Genomic DNA, 25,744 nt, shown 5'->3' on the forward strand with positions numbered 1-25,744 from the left:
GCCTTTGCCCTCTGACATGCCAATTAGATGAGTAAGGAGTTTGGCTGAGGGTGTGTCCTCTTAATCAGGCCTCAGCTGCAAACCCCAGTAAAAGTTCAGGGACATCAGCTGTCCCACCCCGGGCAACCACGCAGTGTTTGGTGAAATACCCTTCGAGATAAACTTTTCTCACTCTTTGTCATGTCATAGAAAGTTCCACGAGTTCAGACACACCCAGGGCAGAGCCTGTCCTGGGAGGAGCGTGCCAGCTCCTTGTCCTACCCACGGGGACAGCAGTGCCTCCCCAGGAGATGCCTTTTGCACTTTGATCCAAAGCTGCAAAGGGCTCTGATCCATCCCCAGCATGTTTATTCTCCGGGCTGCTGTCCCCCTGCCACCTAACCCCAGGAGAGGGCTGCAGGGAACGTCCTGCCACAGTGTGGGATCTGCAGTTTTGACCTCCAAATTCCCATCTTGCTTGTTCAAAACACTCAGTGTCCCTTTGCTCAGGTGCACCGTGAGCCCCTGCATCTCTAGGAGCAATAAATTTAAGGCATTGTGTTTTCATACAAACACACACCTGCTTATCCTTCTAGGGAACACCGTGACCCCTGGACCCAATGCTCGGACTGTGGTACAGGGGTTCGGGAGGGCAGGCTCCTTCCTGTGTCTGCACACTGGGTGCCCAAATCTGTTCCTGCGCGTGCAGCTCGTGTGTCCCCGCTGAGCTGCACACCGGGCGGGTTTCTTGGCCGTGCTCTCAGAGCTGAGCTCTGCTGGGCTCTGGCTGTGTGGAAAGGCAGCCGGGCGTTGTTTTTCTTCAGTGGCAGGTGCTAACGATGAATAATATCTGCACATGCCTGTGATATGTGGTTGCAACCGCCTTTGGGCTTATAAATGCACTTCTGGGGTGTTATTTTCACCTATAAATTTGGTGCGGAGGCAGGGGGGAGAGCTGCTGCTAGCTGCTGCTTCCCCTCCGGAGCGGGTGCAGCGGGCGGGCTGAGGAAGTCCCTGGATTTCTTGCATGGAGGAAGTCATTACAAACAGGATGTTTGCCCCAGGCTGCTAGCTGGAGACCCCGCAGCTGGCGCTTAGCCCCTCTCGGCCAGCTCCTTGGCCATGGGGCTGCACACCCAGCTCCCGTTAGTTGGAAGGAGCTGCTTTTAGGGTGTCTGCACCAGGGCTGAGACCCCACGGGCCTCCAATCTGTGGCTCACAGGACTGCAGGAGCACATTTGGGGCCAGGTGTGTGCTGTGTGGTGGTGCTGGGGCTCTGCAGCAAGCCCTGTCTGTCCCCGCGTCTCACCCATCGTGGGGAGAAGGATGAGGGCAGCTGAGCACGGGGCTGAGAGGCAAAGGGCAGCACCAAGATCAGCACTGCCACTAGGGAGGCCTGATCCAGCCGTGCCTTGGAGGCACATAAAAAAAGGTGTAGTCTGCCCATGAATCAAGGAACACAAAAATAGCCCTAAGTGAAGCATTAACCCGTAGCCCCAGCCCTCAGGTCCATCTCTTCATTGCACAGGCTCTTGCCAACAGCTCTTTTTTACCTTGTGCTTGTTCCTCGTTGCAGCCCGAGCAGCGAGGTGCCCACCCTGGGGTGTCAGGTCCCCCCTGACTGCTCCCCTGCCTTTTCCCAGCAGGGCAGGCACCTCTGCAGCCTCCTGCAGCCCCCAGCCTGCATGCAGAGAAGGCTGCGTGTGGCTGATACCTGTGCCCCTACCTGGTTCGAAGGTAAAGCTGCTTTTGAACTGTCCCTGCTCCTAAAAGGAAGGTTTGTGTGTGTGAACTATAGGATTAGGAGCTGGATTTATTTAAATCAGGATTTCTGGGCTGAAACGAGCCCGTTAGGTTTTTTTGGATGTTCAGACTATCTAGCCACACCCGTAATTATTCTTTGGCATCTCTGCCCTTGTTGAAAATGCATATTTTTAAATTTCCCATATTTTCCATATTCCCAGTGCCTGGCTTGCAGCCCGCTGTGCCTGCACAAACTCATGCTGTTTCAGAGGTACTGATTTCCCTAATATTCTCATCGCCAGACTGCGAACCAGAACGAAGCTCAACGGAGATGAAATGCAGCCCACGCGGATCCAGAGCGGGGCCTGGCGTGCTCAGCCCTTCCCCACGGAGAAGCTCAGCCTCAGTGGCCAGAGCCCCCCTCCCACTGTGCTGGCACCTGTGCCTTGGGGCAGGAGACCCCAGCACCCACCCTGCTGGGCTGTCACCGAGCTGTCTGCACCCTGTTTCCCCCAAAATAAGTAAAGGTGCAAGCTGGAGGATCTGCAGAAGGAGAGATTTGGGGAGTGCCAAGGATTAGCTGGGACTCACGAAGAGCTGTGAGCATTTGCAAGTACCCGAGTCACCTGGGTGCTGCGTTAGCAGCTGATTTGCACTGGGTTGCCTTACATTTTGGGACTGCTGATATTCAAGAGCTGAGCCTGGTAGTGTGGAAGAGCTTCTCCTCAGGTCTCCTCTACTGGTTGAACTCAGGGAGGCTGCTGCTTGAACCGAGGGACTGCCCCTCAGGCAGGTGATTCCCGAGGAGCAGGAAGGGATCGCTTCCGCGGGATGAGTAAAGCTGCAGCTGTGGCTCAGAGATGAGGCAGGATAATTTGCACGGGCAGGTTTTAGGCTAGACAGGCAGTGCAGAGAGGTGATGCTTGCACTTACAGGGGATCAGGTCTGTGCTGCGTTTGGGTGGGGACCCCAGCACACAGGCAGTGGCAGGAGGCAGTTCTCACCCTTGCTGGTGACGTGCTGATGCAAGGTACAAACTCAAGCTGGAAAAAGTGCGGTAACAACATCGCCTGTTACCGTGAGGGCTCTGCTGGCTTCCTCCCTGCCAGACTTGTGCTCAGCTCTGAGTCAGTGCAGATTTGTTCTCCTGGTTTTCAAATAGCTTAAACCTATTCCCAGTTGCTTCTCTCCATCTGCCTGTTCCCCCAGCTGCTCCAAACGCTTCCCCGCTCCTGGCCTCTGGTTGTTCTTCTCGGCTTCCTCCACCAGTGCTTGTGCAACGCTGCCCAACCTGCCTGCAGCTCCCCTCTCGGCATCGCCTCCCCTCTTGCTTCTGGACCGGGGCCGATTCTCATGGCACCCTTGGAGGTGTGCTGCATCCCGGCAGGGAGCGCCGGATCCTGCTGCTGCCCCTTCTCCAGAACAAAGTCTTCCACCACAGTCCGTGTCAGGAAAATACATTTCCCGTGTCCACGTGTAGGAACCGTGGGATGAAGGGCTGGGCTGTGGCTCGCCTGTTGCAGCAGGATGAGGCTATGGGAAAGAGGGAGCTCGGACCTCCTCCCCCAGCCACTGGTGCAGAGCTCGGATGGAGCAGGGCTGAGTTACGTGACCTCCCCTCGAAGGGCAGTTTCGGCTCAGGGAGCCGTGCTGGTAAACATCTCCTTCGCTGCGTTCAGTCCTCGTCCTCACGGCGACCTCTGGCATTTCACCTCTCCGGTATGTCACCCCGAGTCGCTGCCACGAGGAACAGAACAGCTTGTCGGGGCATTAGGCTGTGAAGTGTCTCTTGTCCCTCTTAACCCCGGGCTCTTTGAATTGTTTCCTTTGCTTATCTGAGCGACCCCATCTGGGGTCAGCACCAAGCTGTCCCCGAGGAAGGATCCGGCCGAATTGCACAGAGGCAGGGGACATGGGTGTGTGCTGTTGGCAAGCCTGTGCACTGGCGACGTGAGGGCTGGGGGGGATGCATCCCACACAGGGCCGTGTCCCGAGCCTCACACTGAGGGACTCAGCCCCCTGGGACCTGCATCCTGAGTGCCTAAGGGTGCCTGCAAAGAGCTGATGCTCTTGAGTGCTTTGTGTCATGGTCTCTTGAAGGTGCTGGTAGCCGGGGAAAAAGTGGGGACAGGCAGGCGAACATGGGAGACTGGCAGGGCTCCGCTCGTGTCCCTGGGAGACAAACAGCAACAATCTGGCCAATGTACTCGACCTCTTTATTGACATATTTTTCCCTCAAATTGCTCAAAGTCAAGAGAGCAATGAACTACTGAGTAATGGGAGGGGAAAGCAACAACAAAAAAAAACAAACAACAAAAACCAGACCCAAGCAGTCCTCCCCATCTCTTATTCACCAAGCAAAATCCTGCCTGATTCCTCCTAGCCACGTCAGCTCCCAGCTATGACAGCTATCTCATCCTGTTGGCAAGGCCAACACGCGTCTCTGGAGCAGCCCTCGCTCCAAAATGCTATCAAAAAAGATGTAAACAAACGCGGAAAGCGGAGCTGGGGGCAGCTGCTCCAGATGGGCCTCCAGGTAGGGCAGCGAGGCCAGGTGGTGCCGCTGGGGCTGCAGGGTGCTGTGCTCCCCGGGGTGCTGCGGGCAGCCTCTCCCAGCTGGGTGCTGTGCAGGATCAGGCTCCGGGGCTGGGGTGATGGCTGGTGCTGGGGATGTGCCCCCGGGGAGGCACGAGGAAGGCGTTGAGGTCTGCGCGGTGTGAAGGGGCAGCTTTGCCACGCGGGGAAGTGGCAAAATGAATGCTTTCGTTTCCTCGTCCCTACCCGGCGGGTTTTTGCTGGTGACACCCAGCCCTGACTGTAATTCCTCTGTCTTTGTTTTCCCAGATCATGATCGAGTTTTGCCCGGGAGGGGCGGTGGATGCCACCATGCTGGGTGAGTGCTGCGCTCCGTGCTGTCCCTGCTGCTCCCAGCCCCGTGCCCGGGTCCTGCTCCGTGCTCAGGGTGATCCCCACGAACACCCAGCTTTGGGCGTGCTTCCAGGTTTAACCTGAAGGCAGCAGACAGCTCAGCCTCTCCAGCTACTGTTTCTCTCCCATGAGTTTGCATATTTTCTTACCTGGAGCACAAGGTGTGGCATCCCCTGGGTGTTTCCTGAGCTATTTTTGATGTCCTTTTGTGATTTAAATGCTGCTGGGATCAGCAGATCATAAAGCATGGGGGAGAAAGGAGAGTCTGACTGAAGGGGGAAGGAGGTTTTTAATATTTATTGGCTTGAGGGTGCTCGGGATCCTGTTCCCACAGCTCCCTGGGGAGGGTACTGTGGCTGAAGCTCTGAATCTGGGCACCCGTGGTGGTGATTCCCTCAGGATCCCCCTGCTGACTGCTCCGTATGGTATCGGTCATCTGGGGAAACAGCCCAAGCATCCAAACAAACTGCAGTTTGCAGTAATTCCAGGAATCTTCCTGTTTTTAACTCCTCCCTTCCACGTAGAACCGCTGGGACTGGGAGTGGGTGGGTGCGCCCCAAAGCCACCCCCGGGCCGTGGGGACACGGGGAGGTGACGGGGAGGTGATGGGGAGGTGACGTTCCCTCCTGGAGGGCAGCACAGCTCCCGGCTCCCACTTGTGCAAAGCCCCTGGGCCAGAGCCGTGTCTCCAGGGGTTATTCCCTTTCAGGCCTCAGATATTTCCTAAGGCTTCAATTTCTCTTTATTTCCAAGAAAACTGAAGCTGGACCCAAATTTATTGTTTTTGATCCAGCCCCTACAACGTGTGCCTCATTTAGGGAACTTCTTAGCGATGGGTTCAGATCACTGCAAGTAAAAGTGCCTGTGCTGAAGTGCTGGAGGAAACAATGCTCCCTGGAAAACCTGAGCAGGGTGCCCTGTCCCGTGGGACACCAAAATCCCCTCGGCACTTTCCTGGAGCCATGGCAGTCAGTTCCTGGAGGACCTGGGAGGTGGGGTGGGAGAAGGGCGCTTGGGGAGCTGTGAGCTGGGCCTGGGTGAGTGCCATCACCTCCCAGGCGAGGGACAGCACGAGCTGGGGGCTGCATTATCTGAGTTACCACAAGGTTACCCACCTGCTGGGCCCATCCATCAGCCCCCACCCCAGCTCAGGTGGCTGGAGTCAGCTGAGGCTTGTTCTGGTTTTGGCACGCTCTGCAGCACATTTGGCCACCAGACAGGGTGTACATGCCCTGCCAAGGGCTCGCAGAGGGAGGGAGGAGGGCTCGGCCGATGCTCACCATCTGGAGGTTTGCTGGGTGGCGGAGCCGTTGCTTTGGAAATTGGCCTCAGGTGGTGAAGGTGGCTGGGCAGAGCTCAGCAGGACATTTGTGCCAGTGGTTGTGTGTCCCCATGAGCTCCAGAAACAGAGAGGGACACAGGGGGATGTGTCCCCAAACTTGCAGGGACCCCACCATGCTGCAGCCCCCCATGGGCTCGCTTGCCTCCCGTCCCCACCATCCGCTGCTCCTGGACCGGGCGGCTTGGCCGCGCATCCCTGGGAGGGAGCCGTGCACCAGCAGCTCCAAGCTGCCAGCGCTGGCTTTGAGAATAAATTACCCTAATGAGCTGATTTGCATTGGTCTCCCGCTGCTTTGACACACGGACAGCAGTTTTTAAACGGTCTGCTGGCTAGCCCATGCCCCGCTGCTGCTCAGGTGGAGCCCAGCCCAGCTCCCCGTCCCATTTAACCCCCCTGCCTCTCCCAACAGAGCTGGACCGGGGCCTGACCGAGCCCCAGATCCAAGTGATTTGCCGCCAGATGCTGGAAGCCCTCCACTACCTCCACAGCAAGAAGATCATCCACCGGGACCTGAAGGCAGGCAACGTGCTCCTCACCCAGGACGGGGACATCAAGCTGGGTGAGCGCAGGGGCGGCGCGGGTACTCACTAGGCAAGATGCCATTGGGGATGGTGCTGCTTTTGGGGCATTTCATGCCAAGGTGATGACAGCCACGGGAGGCTGCTGTGCATGCCATATTTCAGTGTTTGGCTGTGGCCAGATGTGGCTGGGATTGAGGGATGCTCTCTGCAGGGCTGGGGCTGTGCGTGGGTTTCACAGCCCTGCCTCTTGTCTGCTGAGCTTGGGCAGGAAAGGATGGGGAAAAACTTTTTGTTATGTGGGGGGCTGAATCTACCATCAGGCTGTGCTCAGCTGGGGAGCTCTCTTAATAGCTGCTGCAAATAGGAATGTGATGTTGATTTCTGTAACCCAGCAGGGGTTAAAGGCAGTTGGGAAGGAAATGGTCGGGAAGAGTGGAAACTCTGCTGCCTGGTCCTGAGCAGGCAGTCGGGGTCAGCTTTCAAACATGCTGCCCCACAGGTGGGCTGGTGGGAGAGCAGATGGCAAAGGGGCCATCGGTGTCTCCCTCTTTGGGTGTCCCAGCCCACGTGTACCCCACGTGCTGGCATCAGGAAATCGCTGCGGTGAATGTCCCCAAACACAGCTGAGTGCAGCGCCGTGGTGCAGGGGCTCTGTGCTAAACCACGGGAGAGAGGAAACACCCCCCAGCCCCAGTCTTGATGGGCTTTTTCTTTCATGAATTTGTTTAATCATGTTTTGAACTTGATTTTTATGTGTTTTGGCCTGCCGAGCATCCTGTGAAGGGTGCCAGTTGGCAGGGCCAGGAGCTGGAAGAATTCGTCTTATCTCCAGAGCAGGTCTGGTGGTGACAGGGCGCGTTGTGCCAAAGGGTGGCCTTGCCAGCTCGCTACAGGTCTGAGCTCAGCTCGTGTCCAGCTAGCTGCTGGGGGATGAGAAGGCAGCTTTGCCTTTGGGGTATGGTCAGAAAGGTGTGAATCCCTTTTAGAACCTGCCAAGGGGGTGAAAGCAGCTGTGGGTGTTCATGGGATGTGGCTGTGGGTGCCGATGGAGACCCAGGGGTGGCCTGTACAGCAGGAACCCAAGCACTGTCCTCCTGGGATGATGGAGACCTTCCTGGGGTCTGTGCTCTGCTATAAGAAATGCTCTGCTGGGTTGAATCAACAGGGACCCACAGTCAGGGAAGCCCTGGGCCCAGGGTGTGGATGGACAGCAGCTCCTCTGAAGGTCACCAGGGCTGTTGTGGAGAGAAAACCAACGTGGGTTGGGCTTGGTACCCTCCTTAGATCTTAATGGGTTGGGTTGGCTTCAGCAGCTGTCTGTAGGAGGACAGAGTCAGGGAACTGCATCACACAGTACAGGGTTGAAGGGGAGGCAAAGACTATAACTGTGCTTTGGTTTTTCGGGTGTAAAATGAGACTTTTTGCTATGAAATAGTAGTGCCGAGAGAAATTTGTCACGGAGCTGCTTTTGTTTGTGGAGAAGGTCTCAACTTCCCCATAAATACGTAGGGTTTGGGTTACAGCAGGGGTGACTTGTTATGGCCTTGTCATATTGTGCATGGGAGGGAGAGGTCCCTCATGGCTGCGTACCCAAAAGCAAATTGAATTTCTGATGCTCAGCTTAGAGGAAACAGCACGTTGTATCATGTTCTTTCTTTAAATGTGTGTTTGCTTTTAAATCTGCATTTCAGCCAAGTGTGCTAATTCAGAAGGGCCTTTCAGTTTTCCTACAGCATCTAATGTTACTGCTCTTTGCAGCTGACTTTGGAGTGTCTGCCAAAAACATAAAAACCTTGCAGAAGCGAGACTCCTTCATCGGGACCCCTTACTGGTGAGTGACCTGATGGGTAAGCAATGCCGTGTTCATGAGGAGCCGTGTGATGGCTTCACTTCTGGAAATCAGGCACACTCAGAAACATGGAGCTGGTGATGTCTGGGACGTGTTTGTCCGTATTGCCTTTACCAAGCATGGGCGGGAGGATTTTTTAACAAGGAACCTGGGCCAGCGTTGGCATGTGGAAGGTTTTCCTTTGCCTGAAGGGAGCCGTGAGGAGCACCGGTGGCATGGGAGCACTGCACAGCATCAGTGCCCCGAGGTGCTGCCGTGCTCCAGGCTCAGAGGAGCGAGGGACGCACATGTGCTCGCGTGTGTGCTCTGGCTGCTCCCCTCTGCCTGGGTGGTGGAGAGTGCTTTGAAGCAGCTCCAAGCACATGAGCACGACGCCTCACTCCAGAAATGCAACCTCTAAATCACCCGACTCGCTGAAGGAACGGGGTCGGCAAGTATTAATTTATTGTCTGAAGCAACATCCGTGCCAGATGTCAATGGCCTGAAGGTTTTCACAGGCTGCTCTGGCTGTCTCGGCTGGTCTGCAGAAGAGGGAGGAGGTTGGACCATGACCTTTAGAAAAGATGCTGCTACTTCCTAAACCCAGAGCTAGGAGGAAAGGCCTTTTTTTTTTTTTTTGTGCAATGCTGCAGATTTCAAGCACTTTTAATCTCTGCTGAGAGGCTCGTGTGCATGGCAGCAGCTGTGGCATCATCTCTGCTCTTTGCTGTGCTCCTTGCAGGATGGCCCCAGAGGTGGTGATGTGTGAGACGATGAAGGACACGCCGTACGACTACAAAGCGGACATCTGGTCCCTGGGAATTACGCTGATCGAAATGGCCCAGATCGAGCCGCCCCATCATGAGCTCAACCCCATGCGAGTCCTGCTGAAGATTGCCAAGTCCGACCCTCCCACGCTCAGCTGCCCTTCCAAATGGTGAGGGGGGGCCCTGCCTGGCAGCTCCTGGGAGGGGGCACCCTGGGATTTGTGATGCACACTGCAGTGCACAAAGCCTGGAGCACACATCCTCCAGCTTGTGCAGTATTTCAAGAGAGAAAAAATCATCCTTTATCACCGTGCTGTTTAATTTGAGAGCTTAGCGTGGGATTTGGGGTCCAGCTGTGTGCTAGGGGCTCCGGGCGTTGCTGTTTGAGGGAAACTGCTCGGTGTGGGGTGCGATGGAGCAGGCACTGCGGGGCTGTGACCATGCTGCAAGTGCCAGGGCAGCATGGAGGAAGCCCCAGTAGCCCTGCTGGATGAAGCAGGAGGGATTTTCTCATTAGTTTCAAAATGTCCCATTCTTATATGAAAGGCAAATTTTCCTCTAAACCTGGAGGTGGCCAAGAACTCCAGAATTCCTTTCCTGGAGTTTGGAAACCTTCTGCATTTAGAAAGAATCCTAAATAATAATAATAAAAAATCCAATCTATTAATTTGATTTCCTATTGTGACTAAACCTGCTGCATCATAGCCTGCAGCAAGTTGCTGGGAGAGCAGTGGGGCCACAAGCACAGTTCCAGGGTTCAGGTGGCAGGCAGGAGTCCTAGAGCATCGAGCCCTCTGCTCCATGTAGGAGTGCTTCCTCTGGGGCTGCTCAGAAGCCAGAACTGGATCTCAGACGCACCCTGTGTCTGCGAGCTGCTCTCTGCAAGCTGGTGGTGCCCTCCTATGGGGTTTCTCATCCTTCATGGCCATCCTGCCCCACTGGGGCTGAGGGAATGGGTGCTGGAGCATCCTTGTTCCCAAGCTCCACCTGAGAAACCAAGTGTTGGTGCCCTCTCCCAGTCTCTCTGCCCTGCCTGTGGGCACAGTGGCCAGTGCTCAGTCCTGCTGTCTTGTTGCCATCATGGGTAAAGGAAAATCTAATTCCTTGCTTGGCCAGATTGATGATTCTCTTACAAATAATCTGAATAATTGAGCACTGCTCTTCCCATGCTGGGAGCGAAATGGGGATCATGGTCAGATGCAAACAGGAACAAAACCTCCATGAGATTGAGCAGACCCTGAGGCATTTTAGGCATTTCCCTCTTCTGAGCTTCTCTCAATGACTGTGTTTGAAGGTCCCTGGAGTTCAGAGACTTCCTGAAGACGGCGCTGGACAAGAACCCGGAGACCCGGCCCAGCGCAGCCCAGCTGCTGGAGGTAGGGAGCTGCACTGGCCCCGGGGTGGGTCTGCACTGGTACCTGTGTCTTTGTGGGTCCCTGTGTTTGTACATCCTTATTCTTTTCTTCTTCTACTGCCTTTCTTTTTTTTTAACTAAAAAAGAAAAAAAAAAGAAAAAAAAAAGTGTTCATGGCCCTAGACTGGCTGAAGATAAATTTGCTCATTTTCAGAAAGTTCATAGTACTTAGCCACTAAAATGCTCCAGATGGAGCAGTGATGTTTTTCCCATTGGAGCAAATTGCAGAGCTCCTATTGATGCCAGCTGGAGTAGATGTGGCTCCCATTTCCTAAAAATGCCCATGTGGCAGTCAGCTTGCTTTATATCTGATCATACCAAATTTTAATCCAAGCCTTTTCCTCCAGTCCCCTTCCAAAACAACAACGAAACCCCACAAGATGCTTTTTTTTTGGCACTGATTGCAAGTGCTCTGTCTGCATCATGGGCACGTTTGCTGTGTCCTTCCCATGCTGCACATCCCAACCAAATTGCAGGTGCTCAGCTTGGTGTGTGTTGGGGGCTCTGTCCCCACACACACAGGGGGCTCTGTGGAGGTGGGTGGGAGAGGAGCAGCTCCGCTGGTCACGGGTGGGCACGTCTTTACCCAGCTCAACAGGAGGAAGGGCACGGTGTGCTCTGGAAACCACAGGGACTCCCCAGCCTCTTGCCGAAGCTCAGCACAAACACGCCACTGTTTGCTGAGTGATCTGAGCCCAATTTCAATTAAATCTTCCCCCGCCCTGTGTTTGCATTCAAGCTTCCCACTGCTGCCCTGCTCTGCCCCAGCGATGCTCCATGGGCTCGGACCTGCATCGGGGCTCAGCCTGCCCGTGGCAGGGGAGGGCATTGCCTCTGCAGCGAGAGCCCCTTGTTTAAATGCAGCTGGTGCATTTAGGGGGGAGATGTTAAAGCAGCTTTGCAGAGCATCGTGCTTTGAACATGTTTGCAGAGCTGACACTTAACCTCAGCATCATTTCCTCTCTCGTACAAAGCTGTAAATCCATTTAGGGGGTTAAGCCTCGTGATGCCGGTGAGAACCAGGTCCTTAGGTCTGCGCAGTTGTTTAAAAGCAAGGAGTGATCCTTGCCGTCGCTCTGTTTGTTGTCTGCTTCACACCAGTGTTTTGTGCTTGGCTTTTCAGCATCCCTTCGTGAGCAAGGTGACCAGCAACCGAGCCCTGCGCGAGCTGGTGGCCGAGGCGAAGGCCGAGGTGATGGAGGAGATTGAGGACAGCCGGGATGAAGCAGAGGACGACGACTCCTCAGAGTCTGCCTCGGTGAGCGCTGCCCTGCCAGCCCTGTGCCAGGCTTTGCACAGAGTGGGGCTGCACTGGGGGAAAAAGCCCCCAGCCTGGCTCCCAGAGGCTGCTTCGTGGCTACTTCCCCCAGACACCCATGGGAGAAGGCTGCTGCTTTTTCGGGCCCCTCTGGTGGACGGGAAAGCAGTTTCTTGGCCAGGGAGCGGCCGTGCTTCGGTGGCTGCCAAGGGCACAGGGAAACAATGGTGCTGGCGGGCGGCCCGGCTGCCTGCTCGCAGGAGGGGTGTGCCCAGAGCTGCTGCTGAGGCCAAGGCTGGGTTACGTGCGAAGGATGGAGAGCCTGGGTTTTCACTGAGCTGCCTTTCTCCTCCACCCCTCCTGCCAGGCAGTGCTGTCTGCACGGGGCTTGGGGTGGCCGGTGAGTGCGCTGAGCACCCCTGGCTCCGGTTTGTGTCCCTCTGCTGTGGTGTGGGTGGGAGGGTGGCAGGTTGCTGGTTTCTTGAGAGAGGTCATCCTTGAAAAGGGAAGCAAGAAATCCTGACTTAAAACAGGGTCTGAAGTTGATCTGGTGGGCCGGGAACAAAAGGGCTGTGCATGGGCAGGGCTCTGAACGTGCTGGCATGGGGGAACTCGGGGGATGGAGCCCAGGCTTCCTAACCCTAGGAGCAGTTAGGAAATGCCACCCCCTTCCCAGTCAAAGAAACAATGACTGGATCTAAATAAAACTAAAAGATGTTTCTGTGCAGAACAGGACCTGGTGCAGACCGGGTGGCGTGTGGCACTGCAGTGCAGGCACCACCAGCTCCAGGAGGGAGCCGGGCAGTCCTGCCTCTGAGCCAGGATCCTGGAAAGGGCACGGTGTGTGGCTGCCCAGGTAGTTTTGCTGCAGATGTCCCGAACCCCCTGATCTGTGGCAAAGGACGGTGGTGAATCCACGGTCATGTGAAAAAGGGGTCCAGTATGCAAACTCCTAGGCTGCCTCTTAAGTGCTTGCATTTCCCAGAGCTCCTCTGCTGTTCTCTTTCCTTCCAGCCAGTGTCCAGAGCACTTTGGACTGGAGAAAGACATCAGTATCCCAGGGCAAATGTCCTAACAGGGAAGATTTCTTCCCAGTATCTCTTTACCCGTGGGTGGGTTTGCTCTGAAGCGCAGTGACTTACAGCTCCTGCAGTTGTGTTAAAGGGGTGGTGCAAAACCCAACATTTTCCCTTCGTTGTCTTTGCAGCCACCTGGAAAGCACAAGAGGGACCCCTCTGAAGTGAGCCAGCTGAGCTTTGATGGGGAGAAGCCTCCAGACTCTTCCTCGCCCAAGACAGTTAACGGCCCCGTGGGGACTGGCAAGGAGACAGCAAACGGACAGGGTGGCAAAGCCCCAGATGAAGGGCTAAGCAGTGACAATGACAAACTGGCGAACAATCACTCCACAAAAGCCCTTGTCAGTTCTGCTCCTTCTGGCCCAGAGGATGGGAAAGCCACCTCGGGCAAACCAGACATCATCTCGCAGCCTGGACAGCTGGGAAATTCAACGGAGGGGGACAAGAAGCCCAAGTCTGGCAGCAGGGAGCGGAGCAGCATCGCGGACCGGCCGGAGAGCTTCACGGAGGAGAAACTCACCAACGGGAGCTTGGATTCCTCAGCTCCGTTCCCTGGCAGCCGGTCCAAAGGGGACTCAGATTCTGGCAGCACTTCGGCCTCAGAAAGCATGGACCTCACCATCTCCCTGTCCGCCGACCTGTCCCTCAACAGAGAGAGCGGTTCCATCTCCCTGAAGGTGAGACTGGTGGGCAGGGGGGTGTAGAGAAGAAAGGGCAGCAAGCCCATGATACATGCTGAGTGTTCTTTTTAGCTGGTCCCTGAAATTCAGATCTTTTCCTTGAGAGGCTGAGCACATGCATCAACCATACAACTATCAACCATAGTCCAGTAAACTCCTCCTTGAGAAAGCAGAATGCTTTTCTGGAAGGTTTTTACTCTAGATATTTAGATTTCGACTCTTTGACTGCAGGAGGAGAAAGTGAGTTGCCCCTAGTCTGCCATGTGCCTGGATTGGGAGCGGGTACAGTAGGAGAGCACGGAGGCTGGATGACAGCAGAGGGCCCAGGAACCTCGCCTTTAACCCCTGAGCACGGTGCTAAAGGTGCCCCAGGTGCCCCGTGGTGCAGAGTGCTGTTCGGTGGGATAGCCTCGTGGAGATGGTCAGTGAAAGGCTTGTGGCCGTGCTGGGTTAAGCTGTGCCATGGGTGCATGGTGGCATGTCTTGAAAGGGAGGAGAAGCTCTCGGTAGAGCTGCTACATGTCCTTTGCTGTCCCAGGCCACAGAAATCTAATGGAAGTCCAGTGCTTGGTGGCTACTTGTAGGTCCTGGAGAAATCTGAAGGAGCCGTGCCACATGCCTGACTTCTGTGGTCATACACAGTATAAGCAAGCCCAAGTATGAAACCCAAAATGCCACTTCCTGAACTTTATATGTTGCCCATCATTCCCTGTTCTTTCCTAGACCATCTGACCCAAGGAGAAAGCTTATTTGGGCTGGTGCTTTTCTCGGCTTTTGCAACCTGCTGTACATCTGGCCTGGTTTGTGTCAGCAGCGATTTGCGTGAAGACCTCCCAGGCTTTTTGGCTTTTGCAAAGGCTTTCTGGAGGCTGGGAATGCTTGTGAGCCAGAGCCAGCAAGGTCAGCATGGCTTAGGGGAAGAGGCAAAATAATTCGAATGATATTTGCTGATCTTCAGGAGAAGAAATGTAGGCAACTTGAGGGGGCAGAGCGTGTGTTGCAATTGCCTGCATGAGTGAAGGCTTCCCGGCACAGAAATGTGCCCAGATACCATTCTTGGCAAAGCTGACCTCCCCTTCTCCCTCCTGCTGTGAGCACGAGAGCTGGCATCCCCTGCAGAGCCCACACTCAAGGTGGATCTGCTAACAAGAGAGGTGTGACACTCTTGCATAGCCGTTCACCTCCCCACGATGCCTTCCCTGTGCCACCCAGTCTCCTCGAGGCCAGCCGCAGGTACACGTGGTGCCACACGTGTAGGTGCTCTCCCCAGTCAGTCCCCTACAAGGGGAAAGGAATTGTTTGTTTGTTTTTTTTTAAAGGGAGTAAATCTCAGAGATGGTCATGTTAGATGACAGTTTGATTTGCCCCACTGAGAGGTGATGCTTAGAACAGACTAAATCACATCTCCAAGCGAGGCTTTCAGAGCTGTTCTCCAGGGATGATGCTGCTGGAGGGCCCTGGGTGCCCTGGTGGTGGCTCTGCTTTGCTGGATTTGTAATGAAAATGAGCTGTTAGTGTGGAGAGTACGGGCTGTGCTGCTCCCTCCTCACCTGGCAGCAGTTTCAGTGCTCTTCATTCCTCTTGAGCTTGTCTGTGGCTGAATTCCTCTTCCTCCCAGCTGCTGGGGACTGCCCCAGGCTGGGCTGTTTTGTGATTTCCAGGGGCTGCTGTTTACAGTTGAAGGAAATAGCTGTGCTTATTTATTTACTTGGGGTGAAGGAGGGTTCTCCTGCTGCCTCCTCTGGCTTGTCCACACAGATTATCCCCAGGCTTAGCTTTATGGATGTAAACTCCCCTGCTCTGCCCCTGCTAGTGCTTCTGGTGATGTTGGGTTACGTGCACAGGGTACCAGGCAGGTTGCAGCCAGAGAAGGGACAACAAAGAGTTAAACCAAATCTGGTTGTGAACATTAACTGTTACATGCCTTTTATCACAGGCTAAACTGCAAAGTTAATATCACACTTATTACCAGGTCCATTTTCCAGTTGTTTATAATTTAGTCAAAAAGAAAACAAAAATTCCACCAGAAAGTATTCAGATCTTGTTTTAGAAAAATTAAGGATAAAAATCTACAGGTGAGTCTGTGAGGCTGCAGATGGCAAAGAAAGCAGTCAAAAATGGGATGCAGATAGAAGGAGAGAGATAGGGCTTTGAAAAGGTAAAGCAAACTTTCTCAGATCAAACTGTTTGTGGGAGGAGATCCTCATTTTGAGTACATAGCTTGAATTTTTGCCCGGGTAGGCACTGCTTGGACCTGCTAAATGTTGGCATTTTCTCACCCTGGAAATGCCGGGTTTTAGCCAGCTGTTTTAATTCAGTTTCCAGGCAGTAAGAGTCTTAGTGACTTAAACTGAGCCCATGCAAACCTTTTTGCACCAGTTCCTCTGTATTGGTTTAACCTCTAATGTACTGGTACATCGTTAGATAGTGGGCAAGTTGTGTGGCCTCGGTGTTTCCCTGGCTCCTTGTCCTGGCTCAGTTGGGATAGAGTTAATTTTCTTGGTGGTAGCTCATAGGGTGCTAAGTTATGGATTTGTAATGAAAATAGCACTGATAACATCCCCATGTTTTCAGTTGTTGCTGAGCAGTGCTCTCACGGAGCCAAGGACTTTTCAGCTTCTCGTATCACCCTGCCGGCAAGGAGCCTGGGGGTGCACCAGGAGCTGGGAGGGGACAGAGCCAGGACAGCTGACCCAGACTGGCCAAAGGGATGTCCCATAACATATAGGATGCCATGCTCAGAGATAAGGCTGTGGGGAGCTAGCAGGGGGGCTGACATTGCTCATGGACAGGCTGGGTGTCGGTCGGCTGGTGGTGAGCAATCGCGTTATTCATCACTTGTTTTTTCCTTCAGTTGTGGGGGTTTTGTTTGGTTCTTCTTTTTTTTTCCCCATTTCTTATTTAACCGTCTTTATCTCAACCCACTCATTTTCTAACTTCTGCCCTTCTGATTCTCTTCCCCGCTTCCAGCTGGGTGTGTGTGTGAACAAGCAGCCGTGTGGTGCTGTGCTGCTCGCTGGGGTTAAGCCACAGCACTCCTCCATTTGCTGGGAGCTCTCTGGGGGCTTGCTTTGGCCACTGCAGGCTCGTGGGAAACTCTTGTGCCGTGCTCTCTATCTGTAATGGCCATCAGCATAAGAATGAGAGGATCTGGGGGAGTCTTAGCCCATTCTACCCCTGCGCATTCCGTGTAGGACTGTGTGATTTAAGTCCTTCATGCCCCTATTATTTTTGTCAAAGCAGCCACGTCCCTGGTCACAGTCCTTCAGCCAGGCTGCGGATGCAGAGTGAGACAGACTTGCTCACTTTCCCCTACTCCAGTGGAAACAAGCCTGGACTGTGCTTTGGGGAGGTCGCTGTAAGGGGCTCGGAGCTGCTTGTGATTAGTGAGGTATTGTAATGAGGGCCAGAGGGACACGAGTGCAGAGATGTTGGGCTGGGCTGGCTCCTTTCCCCATGGCTGTGTCTGCAGCCGCAGCCTGCTGGGGAGGCCTTGGCTGCCCTGCACCTGTGGGTCAGATGGCCCAGGGGGGTTAAAAGGAAACACTGCAAGCATCACATTGTGTGGATTTCTAGGAACTGCAGTTTTGCAGGGTGGAAATTTTGCAGGGTGGAAATCACACCTCACTCCATCGTGCAGCAAACAAAGTCTGCATGATTTGAACAGCACCTCCAAATCTGCTGATGATATTTGCTTTGATGTAGTTTCCTTGCTTGTATTTGCTCTTTATCAACAACAGCACCAAAATTGCTCTGAGACCTCCAGCTGTACGCCCCGAGCAGCAAGCTGGGGAGCTGCTTCATGGCCTCTTTCTTTCCTCTTTTGCCAAACTCAGGATTCCCGGATGCACAACAAGACGCTGAAACGCACCCGCAAGTTTGTGGTGGATGGAGTGGAGGTGAGCGTCACCACCTCGAAGATCATCAGCGAGGATGAGAAGAAGGATGAAGAGATGAGATTCCTCAGGCAAGTTGGCCACCAGTGTGGAAGGGAGGGCAGGGCAATGCACTGGGCAGCATTTTCTTCTCCACAAGCAAATCCAGGAGTGACCTAAAGTCCTCGTGTTTCCTGCCTTGGTCCAGCTTGGACAGGGCAAGTGTCCAGGGTGGACATCACTTCCTCTAGTCTTCTCTTAGCAGTATTTGTGCCAGGCAGGGGGCTCACTGTACTGTCTCAGCTGAGCTCTATTCCCATGCAGACGGCATCCCTGATAAAAGAATCCTTCTTTCTGATGGTGCTTGCTCCATCTGCAAGGAGGAAGAAGGGACAGAGAAGCTGGGGCTGGCAAGCATCAGGTCCCTGAGCAGCCTTTGGGAGAAGTGGCTGTTCTACTGGGGCTACCTAGTGGGCATGGTGAACTCTCCTGGCATCTTGTTTTGTACTTAGGAGCCTTGTTTCTGACTTTTTGGAACACACCAAGGCATTCATTTGAAGGTGAAATTAGAAAAGAGCCGATCCTATTGAGCCAACTGATTTAGTGGAGGTTGAGTTTGTTTTGAGAGAAGAAATTTTTCCAAAGTAGTTTTCCCAAGAGGGTCCCCAGAGAGTTGCACTGCAGCGTGTAGCACTAATGCACAGCAGCAGCGGGGATCCTGCACAGGAAAACTGCTGCTGCTTTTCTTTTTGAGTGGTACATCGCTGACTTCCAACTTGGTGGGGCACAAACTCTGCAAACAGGCTCAGACACAACCTCCTGACCGAGAAGAGGCTCCCTTTCACCAGCTATGAAGCTGGGGGACTCAGTGGGAGGATTGACACAATATCTTGATAGATCAATCAGAATTTGGGAAAACTGCCCTTTCTGCCCTCTGGGTGTGAGCACAATCGGATACAGAGTGTGGGAGCCAGGCCAGGGCAATGCCAGCTTGGCCTGAGCTGTGTTTTGAAGACCAGTGTGCACTAATCTGTATGATAGAAGGGATATTTTGGATCCTGACTGGAGGGCATTGCCTTGCAGCATCACTTTAGGAGCTTTGTCAAGGCTTGTTGGTGAAGGCTCGAATGCTAACAGGCCTTAGCTGTGAAAACAGATTGCATGCCTACAGTTAATGTAATTAGCACGCTGATTCCTTGCAGTGAGCTGGTGGTGCAGAGCCCAAGAGCACATCCCTCAGTTGGCATTTACCTCCTGCCTCTGCTCAAAACAAGCAGCTGAGTGCTAAGGGATGCCCGTGCAGTTCTCCCTCACTCCTGGAGTGCTCTGGTTATTGATTCTGCCATCTCCACTCAGGCACGCAGCTCTGACCTCATCTGACCGTATTTCTCTCTCTCCTTCCCTTTTCTAACCCTCTGCAGGCGCCAGGAGCTGCGGGAGCTGCGTCTCCTTCAGAAGGAGGAGCACCGAAACCAGGCCCAGCTCAACAGCAAGCACCAGCTGCAGATGGAGCAGATGCTCAGGCGCTTTGAGCAAGAAATGACGGTATGTAGGCAGGGGAGGCTGCCGGCTGCCAGCTGGTTTGGCTTCTTTGCAGATGCCCTCCAAGCCCCATCAAAGGGCAGAGCTGTCTGGGTTGTGGCCATCCTGGGACGTCTTCCTGGGAGCAAAGCAGATGATAAACCCCTTTGGGATCTGAGGGACAGGATGCATTTGTGGGGGATGGAGCCTTATTGGGGTGTTAGGTGCTTAGGGAGCACTGATTGCCATTGAAAGGTGTAGCAGGGAAAAAGTTGTTCAGGACTTTCCCTCTTCAGTGATCTTTTCTTGTATGTCCCTTCCCACCTACTGTGAGAAGCAGTTTGTAGTACTGTTGTGTTTAACAGAAAAAAACCTTCAAATAAGAAAGTGGTGTGGTTAGAGTGCGAGAGCAGGAAAACTGGCAAGTCTTTGAGTATAAACTGAATAAAGATAAACTGGGTTGGCTTATTTAGTTCCTCCATGGGCAGCTTACATTGAAGTAGAATGATTTTATAGGTAAATCCTTTTAAAGCTTTCACGAGCCATGTGCTAAATACTCCTTTATTAATTCATCTAGCTTGTGCGTCTGATAACCCCATCCTCCTGCAGCAGGCTGGGAGGCATCGTTCATTCATGTGCTCTGTTATATTTCTAAAGTCTTGACATGCCACGTCTGTAAATTTCCATCTTAGCCAGTCACTTCTCATTTGTGAGACATTATTCACCATGCAGTGTGATGTGCAAAAGCTCCACATGTGCTTCTTTTACCATTTACCTGTGGCAGTTTGCAATCCAGTCCTACTGATACCAGTACTCTCTATCCCTGCTGCTCACAGAGATATTAGCACAAGGGCGCTGTCGGAACACAGTACCCTCAAATGTGAAAATCCTTGTCTGCAGAGAAAGGAGTGTTATGCTTGAGCTCCAATGCCTGCTAATATTTGCTCAGGGCTGTGGGTCCCAGTGGGATGTTACAGATCAGGCCTTAAGCAAGGAGAAAGTGTTGAAATGCATCAGCACTAGAACAAAATCAGAAATGCTTCATGCTCATACTAGAGCTGGCTTGTATTTCATGGGTCATTCTTTGGAAATTTCTTTCCTCTGTATTCAGTAAAAATGTTTGATTCATGCTAGGACAACCACCTCACTTACAAAATTGTATTTTTATTATTTTTTTTTAAGAAAATGAAACTCAGAGGAGACTGAGGTTGACCTCTCTTTCCTTCCCATACAGGCAAAGAAGAAGTTCTATGACACTGAACTGGAGAACCTCGAGCGGCAGCAGAAGCAGCAGATTGAGAAGATGGAACAGGATCACTCGCTGCGCCGGCGGGAGGAGGCCAAGCGCATTCGCTTAGAGCAGGAACGGGACCATGTAAAATTCATGGAGCAGCTGAAGCAGATGAAGAAGGAGGTAAATGGGGTAGGATGGAGGAATTGTGGTCTCCTGCACCTGTTTCTTCCAGGAAAGCATCAACCTTTCTCCATAGCAGATCTCGAGGGGGAAGCAGTTGGTGTTTTAGCAGGAAGCTCTTGCTTTTTCTTTGGTATATTTGTTTTTTTCCTGAGATTCTGCTGTTTAGCAACATTAGGCTGGATTTTTCTTGGCCTAAATTACCTGCTGATAAATCTCCTCTCCCTCTCCAAAGGTCAAGAATGAGGTTGAAAAGATGCCACGGCAACAGCGCAAAGAGAGCATGAAGGTGAAGATGGATGACTTTGCCCAAAAAAAGCAAACCATGGTAAGGCTGAGAGAAGATTGCCACAACTCAGAGACTGGATAGGGCAGAGCAGACTGACACATCCTTCTCCTTTGAGGGACTGGTTGTCTGTAAATTACCACCAGATGCTTTTCGGGTTCCAGTAGAAGGAGAGCTCATGGTGCTATTGCTGTTTCCTTCCAGGAACAGGAGTTTTTGGCCAAGCAGAAGGAAGACCTGGATCTAGCCATGAAGAACATAACTGCCCAGAACAAAAAAGAGATCTGCGACAAGGAGCGCGAGTGCCTCAACAAAAAGCAGCAGCTCATGAGAGGTGGGTGGCAAAGGCTGAAGAGGAAGAAAGCAAATGCTGTGATGATGGGCTTATCCACTGCTGGCTCTTCCCACGCAACAGATGCTGCAGCAGAGTTGCAAGCTGGCAGGATAGGATTTAGAAAAAACAGCCCTGCCAGATCCTGTCTAAATGTTTAACAATAATAATACTTAGCATCTTAATCTTCAGAGTGCTTTACAAATATGAACCAATTAGGCTTCGTAATTACAAGAATGATTCTCTGATATGGTTTACAACCAATTTCTCTTGGAAGACAGGTGGTGAACAGTCACACCCCACATCTGCTGTGCTGCTCCCGTGTGTAGGGACCACTCGTGCTTGGGGTGCTGCGTGTGTCCAAGCTGGGAGGCCTGGGTGGGTTTTCTCCTGACTCTTCTCCCTTCCTCAGACCGGGAGGCGTGTATCTGGGATCTTGAAGAGCATCAGCAACAGGAGAAGCACCAGCTTGTCAAGCAGCAGCTGAAGGACCAGTATTTCCTCCAGAGGCACGAGTTGCTCCGGAAGCATGAGAAGGTGAAGTGTTAGCTCCTTCCTATGCCAGTGCCAGTTGCTGCTCGTCTGGGTGCAAGGGTGTCCCTGAAAACATCCCTTTTAGGATTTAAACGAGGGTGGAGAATGGGCTAAGTGTTGAGGGACTTGGTCATAGTTAGTCCAAAGGAATCAGAATAACACTGGGGTCAGCATACTTGCTTGGGATGTATATTCTGTGCTGCCTGCATTTAACATCCAAGAAGCAGCTGTGAATTTGGGGAGCTCTTCTGGCAACTTCTCACTGTCCAGTATGACATTCAGTGGATTCCCACAGCAGTGAGTGAAGGTTGGCACACCTGATGTGTGTCTTCTGCTCTGATGCCTGGTTCTGTGCCATTGCAGGAAAGGGAGCAAATGCAGCGATACAACCAGCGCATGGTAGAGCAACTGAAGGTTCGGCAACAGCAGGAGAAGGCCCGGCTGCCCAAAATCCAGCGGAGCGAAGGGAAGACACGCATGGCCATGTACAAGAAGAGCCTTCACATCCACTCCAGCGGGAGTGCATCCGAGCAGCGGGAGAAGATAAAACAGGTCAGGCCGTGCAAAGGATACCAGGGCTGAGGCTTAGCTTGGGGGTACAGTTACTTCTCTGAGGAAGGGAAGTTGGAAAGAAGTGACCATTCCCAAATTTCTAACCCTCTGCAGGAAGACAGAGGTCTTTGCTTTTGTGGGGAACACTGGGGAGCATCATCAGTTTTTTTCTTTTCCTTCATATAAAATAATATAAGTTGACTGGTCTCTTAACCGGCTTCAGAGAAGCGATGCTTACACACACTTCTGCTTTCTTCTCTGCCAGTTTGCTCAGCAGGAAGAGAAGAGGCAAAAGGCAGAGCGGCTGCACCAGCAGCAGAAGCATGAGACGCAGATGAAGGACATGCTAGCCCAGTGTGAGAGCAACACGAACGAGCTCCAGCAGCTGCAGGTACCCGTTCCTCCTGGTCTGGCCTCTCAGGGGTGCAGCAAAGTCCTGGCTATTGTCAGAAGTGGCTGCAATGAACTAGAACTGGTGTCCTCGGCTCTGCCTCAGAGGTTTTTGTGGCTGTGTCTCGACATGCCCTGGAGCTCAGAGCTCCGAATGCCTCTGGCTGATTGATGCACGGCCGGCCGGAGCACAGGACTTAGAGTCCCAGCTCCTTAATGAGTGTTTTGTTTTGTGGTCTGCATTTAGAATGAAAAGTGTCACCTCTTGATTGAACACGAAACCCAGAAGCTTAAGTCCCTGGACGAGAACCACAACCAGCACATGAAGGAGTGGCGGGACAAGCTGAGGCCACGGAAGAAGGTATGGCCTCCCCAGAGTGTCCTGTTTGGCTGATCGGGGGGGACAAAGTCTGTAGATCCAGTACAGTGCCAAACACATCTCTTGTTGCATGTGTTCCCTTCTGCTTCAGGCCCTGGAGGATGAGCTGAACCAGAAGAAGCGTGAGCAGGAGATGTTCTTCAAGCTGAGCGAGGAGGCAGATGAACAGACCCCCGCATCCCCAACCAAACACGCCAAGTTCATCCCGTTCAGCTCTACAGAGAGCTCCTAACCCCCAGGTGGCAGCTGGCAGGCCCCCAGCTGGTACTTGCCGTGTCCTCCTGGGCTGCAGGGGGGCCTCTTGGACTTGGAAGACCCTCTTGGCAGCCTCTGCTCACAACAGCACCCGCCTGTCCCCTCGCTCTGTCTGAGAGAAACATGGCCTGTCTTTCATGTGGGGTGCTGGCAGGAAAGCTTGGCTTTTCCAGGGACTGGCCCACTCAGTGAGGAGGCCAGGAGGGCCATTTCTGTGGTTGTACTGGCACCATTAGCTGAACGCGTCGCCTTGGACGTGAGCCTGGTGCTCACTAGGCCCATCAGCTCGGGCTGGAGCAGTAACAGCCCTGAGCAGGAGGAGCAGGCAGGCCCTCACGCACCCAGCCCATGGCCAGCAGCCTCTCCTCACGGCTGATCCTTCTCCTCCTGGTCCTCCATAAACGGCTGGCCTGGGGCAAAGCAGCTTTGGTGGTGTCTTACGCTAACCTTGGCCTCGTGGCCCCCCACAGTCGCCTTAGATTTATTTGTATCTACTGTGGCCTTCTTGTGCTCAAGGGAGACAGCAATTTGGATTTTTTTTTTCCTTTGAGCAGGGAGGGTTGGGTTCCTTTTTTCCTCTTGCTCCTGGTACAGACTGTGCAGGCTTTTGTCTCTTACGGAAAAGTACGTGCGTGTGAGGACGGGGAGGTTTGGTATGGTGTCCTGTCCTGCGGTGACACCACAAGGTGTTAGCCACAGCCACTTGCCTTTAGTCAGTGAAGGGCAGAAGGGTGTCATTACCACAGCCCTTGCGGTCACACAGGTGCTTGAGATATTTTTCTAAGTGCCTTGTATCTGGGCAGGAAGGTCAGCCACTCTGCAGTCAGGGTTACGGAAGGGAATAAAGGATTCTTCAAGCAAGGGAAGAGGAGATGCAGACAGGTCACGGTGGCTCGTTACCTTCAGCATTGCTTTGTCCACTGATGTTTCATCTTCTCATGAAGTGTCACAGTTTCCTGGGTGACTCTCCAGGCTTTCAGCTTAGGGTCAGGCTGCTGAGAGGCAGAGCAGCAGCAGGTCCAGCCCTCCATCCTCTCTGCTCCCTGGCGATGTGTCCTGGCTGGGCTGCCTTTCTTTCCCCACCTGCACCAGGCACTGCTTGGCTGAGCTCCTGGGCAGGTCCTGGAGCATGGACCTGAGTAAGGGGTCAGAGACCTCACTGGGCAGCACCCTCCTCATGCAATGGCAGTGACCAAAGGGTGTAAGGTAGCACTTTTTCTCTCTTTGATCTCCAGACAATTGTTAAACACCTGCTTCCCTAGCAAAGTAAAATGTCCCTTAAAAAAAATAAAATTTAAAAATTGTTATTTTAAAATCTCACATGTAGGTTCAGAGACATGCTGGCATTTCAGGAAAAGGCGGTGTGTGACATGCTACACTTCCTAGCTGAAGGAGTCAGTCTCCAGGTCTCTAGCACCTCTTTATCTGAGGAGCGCATTCATCACCATTTAGAGTTCATAATATATATTAATAAGCTTCCTGCAAACTAGCAAGACTACATCCATTTGGGCCATGCCAAGTTTCTTCTGAATCCACACCATTATTGTCTTTATTAGCAAATGTAGCCTAGACAGAATTCTAAGGGCTCTGCCCCTCTGCCAGCAGACTGCTTTGTGGCTTTTCAGTAACTGGCCTGTCCTCAGGAGACCGTCTGTCCAGTCTCCAAAAACACTGACTGTGCCTTTCAGATATAATGACAGGATCGGGTTTGGAGCTAACATAAAAACAAATGAATGCAGGGGGTGTTCCTGAACCAGGACGATGTGCTGGTTTCAGCCTTTTAGTCGCAATAGAAATGCATGATAGCAGCCCCCAAGGTTTTGTTTGCTGTCCTGCTGGGGTCAGCTGGAGCTGTGCTCTGAAATGGTTGTTGTTGCAGAAATCAGGACCCCAGGCCTGGCCTTTCATGTGTTGTACGTGACTAGTGGAAGGATGTCTTGCAGCATACTGTACCTGCAGCAGAATGTACCTGGTCTCGCTGAAGGGGGGTGTAGCCTCTCTGACTGCCTTCTTGCACCAGCCCAGGAGCATCAGTTCTCTCTGGATGTTGTGCAACGATGTGAATGTATGGAGGCTACTTCTGGGGGCTTTTAAAGGGCTGGTGTGAGTACTCACAAGGTGAATCGGTTGTCCCCTCCTCCAGTCCACCTTACTTGCAGCCTGGAGCTAGCAACATAGTTTTGCTTTTGCTAACAGAGGGTAGGAATGGTTTTGTCCCCTGCCCTTTGCCTGTTCTCAGCTCCTTCTCCAGGTGTGTTGGGGCTCTAACACCAAACCCTTCTCCTAGAAGATGGCAGGGGAGCACGTCTTATGATTGTCATGTTTACAGGGTGCTTATTTTTCCCCCTTGAAAAAGAGGATGTCTTGGATGTTTCCTGTTCAGAAGTAACCATGAATAAATCCAACTTATTTCTGAGGGGAGGTGGGGTGCCATTTTAAAAAATGTGGCTTTGAATAAAAGTTGTTTTTTTTTTTTTTTTAATATTTTGTAAAATGTCTCTAGTGGGGTGACCACTGATGTATAGAGCCTTCTAATAAAGTAACAGACTGAGAAACCCAGGCGTGTGTCTGCTTTCCCGCATGATTGCTGGCTGTGGCCTCAGATCAGCACAGTTTTGCTTTTACATTCTGGGTTTTGCTGACTTATGGAAAGCTCCAGAGCCAGTTCTGG

General features: G+C 52.8%; 1 protein-coding gene across 1 annotated transcript in view; it reads left to right on the top strand.

The window, feature by feature from the left end:
* STK10 (serine/threonine kinase 10) overlaps positions 1-25,625 on the top strand; it is a 47,783-nt gene extending 22,158 nt beyond the window's left edge. Inside the window, exons 3-19 of the mRNA XM_032196792.1 lie at positions 4,567-4,615; positions 6,402-6,551; positions 8,272-8,344; positions 9,084-9,278; positions 10,403-10,484; positions 11,646-11,780; positions 12,988-13,533; positions 17,373-17,503; positions 18,833-18,956; positions 20,167-20,346; positions 20,582-20,674; positions 20,837-20,966; positions 21,376-21,500; positions 21,861-22,049; positions 22,315-22,440; positions 22,687-22,800; positions 22,910-25,625. Coding sequence (XP_032052683.1) covers positions 4,567-4,615; positions 6,402-6,551; positions 8,272-8,344; positions 9,084-9,278; positions 10,403-10,484; positions 11,646-11,780; positions 12,988-13,533; positions 17,373-17,503; positions 18,833-18,956; positions 20,167-20,346; positions 20,582-20,674; positions 20,837-20,966; positions 21,376-21,500; positions 21,861-22,049; positions 22,315-22,440; positions 22,687-22,800; positions 22,910-23,050 — 2,583 coding nt within the window. The 3' untranslated portion in view covers positions 23,051-25,625. The remainder of the gene's footprint in view (positions 1-4,566; positions 4,616-6,401; positions 6,552-8,271; positions 8,345-9,083; positions 9,279-10,402; positions 10,485-11,645; positions 11,781-12,987; positions 13,534-17,372; positions 17,504-18,832; positions 18,957-20,166; positions 20,347-20,581; positions 20,675-20,836; positions 20,967-21,375; positions 21,501-21,860; positions 22,050-22,314; positions 22,441-22,686; positions 22,801-22,909) is intronic.
* Positions 25,626-25,744: the final 119 nt, after the last annotated feature.

The sequence above is a fragment of the Aythya fuligula genome, chromosome 14 (genome assembly GCF_009819795.1).
Source record: "Aythya fuligula isolate bAytFul2 chromosome 14, bAytFul2.pri, whole genome shotgun sequence".
NCBI classification, from domain to species: domain Eukaryota; kingdom Metazoa; phylum Chordata; class Aves; order Anseriformes; family Anatidae; genus Aythya; species Aythya fuligula.